At 37.9% G+C, this 11,116-nt stretch overlaps 1 protein-coding gene across 2 annotated transcripts in view; it reads right to left on the bottom strand.

Moving 5' to 3' along the window:
* LOC111861917 overlaps positions 1-11,116 on the bottom strand; it is a 44,146-nt gene that overhangs the window by 19,986 nt on the left and 13,044 nt on the right. For both annotated transcript variants that reach the window (XM_023846889.2, XM_023846882.2), the window contains exon 6: positions 1,706-1,921. In XM_023846889.2, the coding sequence (XP_023702657.2) occupies positions 1,706-1,921 (216 nt within the window). The remainder of the gene's footprint in view (positions 1-1,705; positions 1,922-11,116) is intronic.

The raw sequence follows: 11,116 nt of genomic DNA, 5'->3' as shown, positions 1-11,116 counted from the left end.
CATATTATAAGGTAAGGTTATAAAACCACCATTTAAGATCATTTTAGTGAAAGTTTCATCCTTCAAGGCGTACCATTCACTGCTGAAATACTAAACAACCTGCTTCCATGGCCGAGATACAGGGCGCCCATATTATAAGGTAAGGTTATAAAACCACCATTTAAGATCATTTTAGTGAAAGTTTCATGTTCCTATCTCATAGAATTTAAGAACAATGATGAATAAATAATTTTCGAGCAAAATTTAAATGGCCGGCTGAATATATTACCGCAGGAGCCGCGGCCGCGGAATTTAAATGACCACGTCAAAGGGTTAAGAGCCATGGGGATCCATTGCGCTGATCATGCGACACCCTCTATCCGCTAAAGTTGGCACTAACTTCGTTGACAAGAGACAGTCGCTCAGTCGGTATAGTTCGCTTGCGGACTACAGGCCAAGGAGTGTTTTTTTTTTGTGACTTGTCATAACTTCGAATAATTCAAGGTGCATGAAGTAGAGCTGGGATAAAATAATATCCAGCTTTGGATATTCCTGCATCAAACTGCTAATACCTTTGAAAATGTGAATGACAATGCATATGACACTTTTTAATTATTTTTGTTACCAGTCTTGGGGAGATAATAAGAAAAAGATATCCCCAAGCACACATACATTTCTACACACGAGACACAAGTCAGTACTAAAATTATATGAGGATGCATGATCAATGATCTGCAGTAGATATGCATTTTGAAATTTGGTACAATGTATGTTTAATGCTGTAACTTATGTGTTACAGTTCTCAAACAGATCTTTCTACTTTGTGAACAGTATGCTCAAATTCTAATTTGTTCAGTCATATCTGTTCACATCAGTATTACTATTTACATAGACATTCATTTATTAAAGGATATGATGTATATAGTGCATTCCAATTGTAGCATTGTAGCGGGAAAGTGGATGTCACCCTAGGAATTGACGGTTTGGATATGCACGTTACAGTATACAAGGTATACACAAAAGAATTGTGCGGTTTCAAAAGTTAATAAAAATTTTATTTCTCAACTTACACGGTCACAATGCACACCGTCAGAAGCGACAACTCTCCAAGTTTCTCATGCGTTAATTACAGACCTTCATGTGTGTATCCTGGGTCACACGACACACATCCACGCGTTAATCAAATTCTGCTACAAATGGAGAAAACAACCTTCTCCCTTGGCCACCCTGTTCGCCAGATCTTACACCGTGCGATTTCTTTCTTTGGGGGTTCGTTAAAGACAGCGTTTATGTACCACCATTGTCCACATCCATCCATGAACTTCATGATCGGATAACGCATGCATTGCAGGCCATTACAGCAGACATGCTACAATGGGTCTGGGATGAGTTTGATTACCGTGTGGATGTGTGTCGTGTGACCCAGGGTGCATATATTGAAGGTTTGCGATTAACGCATGAGAAACCTGGAGAGCTGCTGCTTCTGACAGTGTGCACTGTGACCGTGTAATTTGAGAAATAAAATTTCTATTAACTTTTGAAACCGCACCATTCTTTTGTGTACACCCTGTATATATGGGCTGATTTTACAAGCCCACTGTACCTTCCTTGGGAAGGAACTTGGCTGCAATACAACACTAATCTCAGCCTACTTAAGATTCCAAGCTTGACACAATAGTAAAAACAAAGATATAAAGTCAAACTTCAGTATCCTTCCAAAACTCACCTCCTGCAGTTTATCTCGGCTGATTTGCAGCACCAGCCATGAAAACCCTGTGCTCTCAAGTTTACTAGGATCCATGTACAGATGTTTATTATACAGTAGCTCTTGGTCAATGTATGGAGTTAATGGTGTATTCTCCACTCCACTTTGAGTGCATGCCTCTGCCCATGGCCCAAGGTGTTTGTCATTTACTTCATCTACTAAACTAGCCATGTCGAGCTATAAACATGGAAAATAACAATTAATATGCAGTTTGCAAGACTTTAGAGCATAAAAAATTTCAATTAGTGTTACATGGTCTCCCATAATTAACACAGAATAAACATATTACTTCCTGGTCACCAGCATTAACTGCTGGAGGACTTCTTTAAATGGCACCTTGCCTGCTTTTGCAGCTGCATTTAAACTGCATCACGTCCATGCTATACCGTATTACTGTTTTATTTTCAGATCTTCTTTGATGCAGTTTATCTATCAATATGCACCATCTGCTCATGACAAGAAATATACCGGTACATCAGCAGACACTTAAAAACATCTCAGAGACTAGGCACAACCATTTGGTCAGAGCAGGTAATCACATCTTGGAAACATTAGCAGTCAACAAATAAAATAACAAATAATTTTTTATTTGAACACACATGAAACAACTATTAGTGTCTTCTGCCAAATTTAAAACCTGGAGTAAAACTTGAGGAAATCATGAATGATTTAAAATGGGAGCTCTAGCACAGAGGAAAAACATTTAGACCTGATGGAACCACATAAGTAGGAGTCAAAGGATATGACTAACAATGTGTACCTCGAACTGTGGTAATTACAGTTGACATCCTGGAAAGTAACCACTTAAAAGATGAGAGGAAGGTTCAAGAATAACATCAGGATACATATATACATAATTCATAAATTCACTGATCTGTTGTCCGAATTGGACTGGATATTGAACTCGTCAAAATAAGACTTGATTGCAGAAGTACAATCGTGTCAACAGCAAACAACCACACACAACCAAAAGCACCAAATATCCATAATTTACATTGTCATTCATAAACAAAATTGCAATGAATATAGTTACTAAATGTTATACATGTTTAGCATAACTATATTCATCTATTGAATAAAAAGCCATTTGTTGTGAGGAAACTTTTCAGCGTGCATTTAAAAATCTTCACATTATCACTCATCCTTTGTATACTTTGAGGAAGATTATTATAAACCATAATGGATGAATATAACATGCCTCTCTGGATCGAAGATAATCGACTAATGAAAGAAATATGCAACCAGAAAGTATGCTCATTTGGATATATGTATGAATTACTTCATTTCTTAAATTTTGAACATGGTTTGATGGTGCATATACGATGGGGTACCCAAAAGAAACCGAACTAATTTTTTTGTGGGCAGAGCTTTTGTAGTACCGCGTTTTGCTGCTATGAGCGCATAGAGCTAACATTCCTGAGTTGATAAGCCGACTACCATTGCTTCATAAGGTAAGGACTAGTTTCGGCAGAGTTTATAGTGACAACTGTTTTGTGTGATCGTCGTTTTTGCAATGGCTGATTTTCGTGAACAGCGTGTGGCGGTGACATTCTGCTTTTTGCTCGGGAAAAGTGGAACAGAAATTCTTGAAATGTTAAAAACGGCACACAAGGACGATGCTATGGGGAAAACTCAAGTGTTTGAGTGGTTTTCCCGTTTCAAAAATGGTGAAATGTCAATTGATGACAAACCTCGTTCTGGTAGTCCTGCCACGGCCCGAACACATGAAAATGTTGAAAGAATTCGTGAAATCATCAAGGAAGATCGACAACGGACCATTGAAGAAATTGTGGAGCTGTTGGGAGTGACTTGGAGCTCAGTTCAGTGAATTTTGACAGAAGATTTGGGAATGAAAAGGGTGGCTTCGAAATTTGTGCCACGACTGCTGACTGCTGAACAAAAACAAGGTCGTGTGGAAGCATGCTGTGCTTTGACCTTGCCCCGTGCATCAGCATTTTGCTGATGTTGCTGAGGTGAAGGAAAAAACGACGGAGGTGCTGTCAAGCATCTCAAAAGATGAATTTAAGACAATGTTTTGAAAAATGGAATAAAAGACTAGACAAGTGTATTAGTGTAAGTGGAGAGTACTTTGAAGGGGATTGAAGGTTTGTACTTAAAATCTGAATAAATAAGTTTAAAAAAAAAATAAGTTCGGTTTCTTTTGGGTACCCCCTCGTAAATGCATACGAGTATTTTGCCTGTTTTATGAATAAGCATCATATTTTCGAAGATCTCTATTCATACTGCATATTTCCTTTTTAAAATAGTTATCATATGTATTTTTTAATTTTATGTTCAAATTTTCAATCATGGTCATGTGTACACAATTTTTGTTTTCTGTATTAGAATATGTTGCATATTTGACTCAACATTTCGTCATGATTCATGTTTCTGAGGCAATACCCAGGATGGGACCTCCCTGATCCCCTCATCCGCGTACCATCAAAGTGACCGCGAAGAGATTAGTCGGAAGCGTTCACATGTAGCCGCTATCAACGTAATACTATTCAACTGATAAGGGACTTCACATATTTATTTCCGAAGTCCCCATGAGGTTCGTTACACGTCTTCATTTGAAGCTGGGGGGCCATTCACATTACTGGTGATTAGGCTGTAGTTAAGTTTGTTTAGCTTTCTGTAGTCATGCCGAAAGTGAAAGCAAGTCAGAAAACTAAATTACAGCTGTATCAGCGGGAGTTCGAAGGAGAGATGATAAGTACAAATAACGAAAATCTTTATTGCCGAGCGTGTGAGAAAACGGTTGAGAAAGACGCTTTCAATTGCTTCAGCATTTGAACACTAATATACACAAAGAGAATATTAAAATTAAATCCATGAAAAGTGCTCCTGTTCAAAAATTGCTTAGTGAATTTTCTAATAATAGTTTCTCACAGTTTTCCTTTGATTTATGCAAAGCCTTTTTAGTGGCAGATATTCCGCTGTGGAAACTAACCAATCCTACTCTGAGAAACTTCATAGAGAAGTATACACAGTGCAAAGTGCCAGATGAATCTACTGTGCGCAAAAATTACGTGAAGCAGTGTTATGATCTTACAATTGAAAGCATTAGAGATAAGATTCAAGATAATTTTGTGTGGGTATCAATCGACAAAACACAATATTGTGAGGGATGGTTTACTGCAAATTGTATAGTTGGATCCCTTAATAAGAATGAACAATCTACCCTATATCTTCTTGCGGTAGAGCAATTTGAAACCACAAATAGCTCCACAGTTTCTAAATATTTTATCAATTCCATGAATTTACTATGGCCGAATAGCATTCAGTATGAGCGTGTATTACTCTTCGTGACTGATGCCGCAAGTTACATGATGAAAGCCGGTACTGCTTTTAAAGTTATATTTCCAAATATGACACATTTGACTTGCCTTGCCCATGGGTTGCACCGAGATGCAGAAACATTTCATGCAAATTTTCCACTTGCTGACAAGTTGGTGTCTTCTGTGAAGGAGGTATTTCTTAAAGCGCCATACAGAAAAGAAGCCTTTAATGCTGTAGCACCGAGCGTTCCACTTCCGCCAGAACCAATTTTAATGTGCTGGGGCACGTGGCTGTGTGCAGTGAGTTATTATACTGAACAGTTAGAAACAGTTAGCAATGTCGTGAATACATTTTATCCCAAAAGTGCAGCATCAATTCAAATTGCCCAAGATGTACTAAAAACACAGAACTATAAACTAGTCTTTCCTATATATCTGCTCACTTCTCTCATCTTCCATCCACCATTTCCTCACTGGAGGCAAGCAATAGCAATACTACTCTGTATCAGTCGTTAAGCATGTTCAAAACCACTGTTTCCAAATTGAATTCAGTTCCTGGAAGAGTTCGTGAAGTAGTAAAGGAGAAAGTACACTGCATTCTTTTAAAAATCCAGGTTATGAACAAATTTGTGAAATTGAAGAAATTTTAGCCAGTAAACATACTGAACTGCCAAGTAAAAAATCACTAACAGTGGAGCAAATAGCGGCTTTTGTACATGCGCCCCTAAGTTACTGAGAGACTGAAAGAAGTTTTTCCCACTATAAGGACATCTTACGAGACGATAGGAGGCGACTTACTATGGAAAACTTAAAACATTTAGTAACTGTGAACTGCAACAGAACAGAAGTTGAAAGTTCAGAGAGCTAATGTGAGTACCATTGGTTTTTTAAATTTGTAATGAAATATGTTGGCTTTGTTGCATGATTTGTATTTAAGTATAGCTTTTTATTGCAAGTGAATCATTCAGTGATTACATAAAATGAACTTAAATATTGATTTGTTGGTCTTAAAATAATGTTAAATCAATTTTAATATTTGGTATCAATTTTTATGTGCATATTTCAGAAGTTTTTCATGCATAAATGCATAAATATTTAAGGGATTATTAGGGCATAAAAATCCGGTCCCTACTGACGACACATGTAGCTTTCCAAACTGTCTAGTGTTTATATGATGAATATTATTGTTGGTTTGAAAAAAATTGTGATTTCTAACAACAAACATCAATATAGAATAGATATATAGGCTAGGAACCATCAAAATAACCAACCACTTAAAACCTTCTCTACACGAGTTTCCAGGACTGAAACTCAGTATAACCCTAATCACTATTTTTTGGGCAACAAATAAACGTTTTATAACTGGAGAAGAACCCCAGAGTATAATACTATATTCAAGCTGAGACTGATAATAAGAAAAATAGGCCATTTGAAGAGCTTGTTCACTGACAAGGGATTGTAACTTCCTGAGCATAAACACGCTGTATTCTGTTTCTGTAATAATTTTTCAGATTGTTTTTTCCAATTAAGTTGACAATCTAAATATATACCTAAAAAATTAACATTATTAACATCTTTAAGTCTAAAATTATTATATGTTACCGATAATGTATACTCTGGAGACTTAGGAGTCACAAATTTAATCATGTGAGTTTTACTCAAATTAAGTATCAGATTGTAGGATTTGAGGCTTTCATGGCAGTGACTATGAAGAAAGCAGTCTTCTGGGATTTGGCACCATGTATATGTGGTGTTAACCGACGTTTCGGAGGAACGTATCGCCTGCATCTTCAGGGTAGAAGAAAAAATATATAAGAAATCTGCAAGCAAAGAGACTGTGAGAACCGGTAAAAGCAGACTGTTATCAGATTGTTATTTCAATTGAGGTAATTAAAATTGTTGTGTCATCCGCGTACAAAATAGTACATGCTCTCCTTAAGAGTACCTGGGAAATCATTAATATAAATATTAAACAACACTGGTCCCAAGACAGATCCCTGTGGAACACCAAACCTTAAAAATTTCCATTCAGAGATTATAATAGTAGAATTACAAGTATGCAGCACAACTCTTTGCATTCTATTTTTTAAATAAGTCTCCAACCATTTCAAAATAGGCCCTTTGACTCTATACATCTTCAACTTTTGAATCAACAAATTATATTATATTTGAGCATCCTGTTACACTCTACACAATGTATGACACAAACTCCGTCCTAAGTGCAACAATTTATTGTAGTTCTTTTGTCTTCTTTTCTTCTACGCTACATGTTTTGGCTGTAAATGGCCATCCTCAGGTGTATTTCTCTCACGTATCCGTTACACTGCACGTAGTTTAAAATTTAAAAACACCAGCTTTCTTAAATGTTCATTTCTCCATTGTAACAGGTCCCGATATATCAGAATCCCCTTGCTGATATTTGTCAGATATGTATAAAATCTTTGTTAATTTACATACGTCAATTTGATTTCTGAATTTTGGTATTTTAAAATCAATTTAAATTAATTTTTTTTTAATTTTAAAATTTAAAATTCAAAATTCACAGGGATACCTGCTCAAGGTCTACAGTGCTGCAGCGGCTACTTCTTGCTTTCAGCACCGTTCAGGTATTATTCTGCGCAGGCTCCCTGTGTGGGTGCCGCTGCTTATCTTTAATACATTTTAAATTTTAAACTATGTGCAGTGTAACAGCTACGTGAGAGAAATACACCGGAGGATGGCCATTTATGGCTGAAACATGTAGTGTATAAGAAAAGAAGACAAAATAACTACAATAAATTGTTGCGCTTAGGACAGAGTTTGTGTCATACAACAAATCACGACTGACACAATCAAAGGCCTTTGTCAAATCACAAAAAATACCTACCACAAACTCCTTATTTTTCCATGCTTTAAGAACAGTATCAGTTAGATTAAAGACTGTGTTTGTGTAGAAACATCCTTACGAAAGCCACACTGCTCAGGAGCCAGGATATCATTTCTTATAAAATGCTGTTTAAGCCTGCTAAACACTAATATTTCAAATAATTTATTAGAGAAACTTGTCAATAAAGATATTGGTCTATAGTTGGCAATTTTAGTAACATCACCTTTCTTAAAACATGGTATAATACAGGGTGGGGAGCAGAAACTTCCTTTTTGTGAAGACGCATTGTGAAAGGAGGGGAGGTCGCAGAAAAGTGGGGATAGGCTCGGTGAACGCAGCAGTCACGGAAGTTTCTGTCTAATACCCCTCAGTAGAAAACATGAGGTGGACAAGTGACCAGGGTGCGTTTGCTGTTGAAGCCTATTTTTCGTGCGTTCCGTACTCACTTCGGAATTAAGCCCAGAGGTCGATTCCCGACCAGAAATACCGTATTTACGCATGTATAGGCCGCACATTTTTTGCCAAAAATTCAAGAGGAAAACTGGGGTGCGGCTTATATTCGAAATATTCGAAATCACACTTCATTTAAAAAAAATTATATTCATAATTACTAATACAGGGTGTAATACTCCTGAAATAATATTCCAAGAAAATTATTTTTTCTAAAATTTCTGTCTGAAAATTGTGCTGCGGCCTATACATGCATAAATATGGTAGATTGTTTTGTGGGTAGAGAACTTTAGGACAACCGGGAGTGTGGTGAAAAAATCATCAGGACGACAACGGACCATTACAATGTCAGAAAATGTGGAGGCAGTTCAACAGTGAATTTTGAGATCTCCAAGACACTCTGCTCACAAACATGCAGTCACCCTAGACATATCCAATCGTTCAATGAGCTGAATTCTTCAGAAACANACAGGGTGGGGAGCAGAAACTTCCTTTTTGTGAAGACGCATTGTGAAAGGAGGGGAGGTCGCAGAAAAGTGGGGATAGGCTCGGTGAACGCAGCAGTCACGGAAGTTTCTGTCTAATACCCCTCAGTAGAAAACATGAGGTGGACAAGTGACCAGGGTGCGTTTGCTGTTGAAGCCTATTTTTCGTGCGTTCCGTACTCACTTCGGAATTAAGCCCAGAGGTCGATTCCCGACCAGAAATACCGTATTTACGCATGTATAGGCCGCACATTTTTTGCCAAAAATTCAAGAGGAAAACTGGGGTGCGGCTTATATTCGAAATATTCGAAATCACACTTCATTTAAAAAAAATTATATTCATAATTACTAATACAGGGTGTAATACTCCTGAAATAATATTCCAAGAAAATTATTTTTTCTAAAATTTCTGTCTGAAAATTGTGCTGCGGCCTATACATGCATAAATATGGTCGATTGTTTTGTGGGTAGAGAACTTTAGGACAACCGGGAGTGTGGTGAAAAAATCATCAGGACGACAACGGACCATTACAATGTCAGAAAATGTGGAGGCAGTTCAACAGTGAATTTTGAGATCTCCAAGACACTCTGCTCACAAACATGCAGTCACCCTAGACATATCCAATCGTTCAATGAGCTGAATTCTTCAGAAACACTTCATTTCCATCCCTACAAGATGGTTGTTGTGCAAGAATTGTCACCACGTGATTTCCAGAACCGAACAACAGCGTGCGAAACGTTATTGGAAACTTTACCCCTGACGCACTTGTTTTCTTTAGTGATGAGGCACATTTTCACCTAGCAAGCAGAATATGCGCTACTGGAGTGGTAACAATCCCAGAGAGCTCCATGAGAGGCCACTTCACAGTGATACGGTGACAGTATGGTGTGCACTGTCAAGAGTTGGAGTTATTGGCCCTTATTTTTTTGAAGAAGACAATCATGCAGTTACTGTCAATTCACAGCGGTATGTGGACATGATTAAAAACTTTTTCGAACCAGCTCTTGAAGAAATGCATCTAGGAAATGTCTGGTTCCAACAGGATGGTGCCACAGCCCACACAGCCCCAGCTTCGATGACAGGTTTGAGGGCAAAGTTCCCCGGACGGCTCATCTCGCTTTGAGGTGACATCCCATGGGCAGTGCACTCACCTGATCTAACTCCCTATGATTTTTTTATGGGGATACCTCAAGGCAGAGGTTTTTAAACATCGCCCCACAAACCTGCTTCAGCTGAAGAATGTTATTCGGCAGGAAGTAGCCCAAATTCCAGTGCATATGTTGAAACATGCAGAGGGGAACTTCAGAAAACGGTTGCGTCAGTGCATAGAGAATGGTGGCCACCACCTTCAAGATATTTTGTTTAAAACTACACAATTTAAAACTTTAAAGTATGTTCTTTCATTAGCTAAACATAAATTTTGTCTATCAGCAATAATTTTTCTTTCATTCGCCTTCAAAGAAAGGAAGTTTCTGCGCCCCACCCTGTATTTGCATATTTCAATCGGTCAGGATATATGCCCGAAATTACAGAAAGATTATACAGGATACATCCTGGAATACCAAGTATGAGGATGCAACTTCTACTTTTATGCTAACTTCACTGTTACATGGTAAACCCTGTTACCATAAACAAGGCTCTAGCAACCAAGTCATATGTCATGGTGGTACAAATCATTACAGTCGATGTAACAAAGTAAGCAAGACTGTGATGAATTGCAGCATAATTACACGTGGTGAGCAACCGAACATTAAGTTAACATAAAGAGTTTGTTTTTAGATTTCATTTCATATATTTAGTGTTTACAGTCATTAATAACTAGAGCAGGTAAGTGCATTTAAAACATACTGTCACATGTTGAGTGTATAACGCGACAAATAACTACACGCCTTATTGAATATAGCAAATTTTATTTCACATTCGCTCTTACAATCACACAATTTACAAGCTCAACATTACTGCCATTGGCAGTATCACAAATACTGTACTGCAATTACGCCAGAATACAATTAACTGGTGACTGACTTGTAACTAGAGAACTCGAGAACTAACTGCTGGCTAACTCGGAACTGACTGTGAATAGTCTTCACTGCCCCTTAATTAGCCTCATTCTGGACAACACAGAAAACAGCCACGTAATAGGCACCACTGTTGTTTGGCGCCGTGTTGCTATCAACGCTGTCGGAGTTGTTTCCTGCTGTGTAGCAACCGTGGCATCCCGTGTTATGTTACCGCTGTTGACTCGCGTTGCATAGTGACCAGTATGCTGGGACTCGGCTAACATCGGCT

The sequence above is a fragment of the Cryptotermes secundus genome, unplaced genomic scaffold, assembly GCF_002891405.2.
Source record: "Cryptotermes secundus unplaced genomic scaffold, Csec_1.0 scaffold180, whole genome shotgun sequence".
Lineage (NCBI taxonomy): Eukaryota > Metazoa > Arthropoda > Insecta > Blattodea > Kalotermitidae > Cryptotermes > Cryptotermes secundus.
The sequence above is the reverse complement of the archived record's forward strand: the minus strand, read 5'-3'. Positions and strand labels throughout refer to the sequence as shown.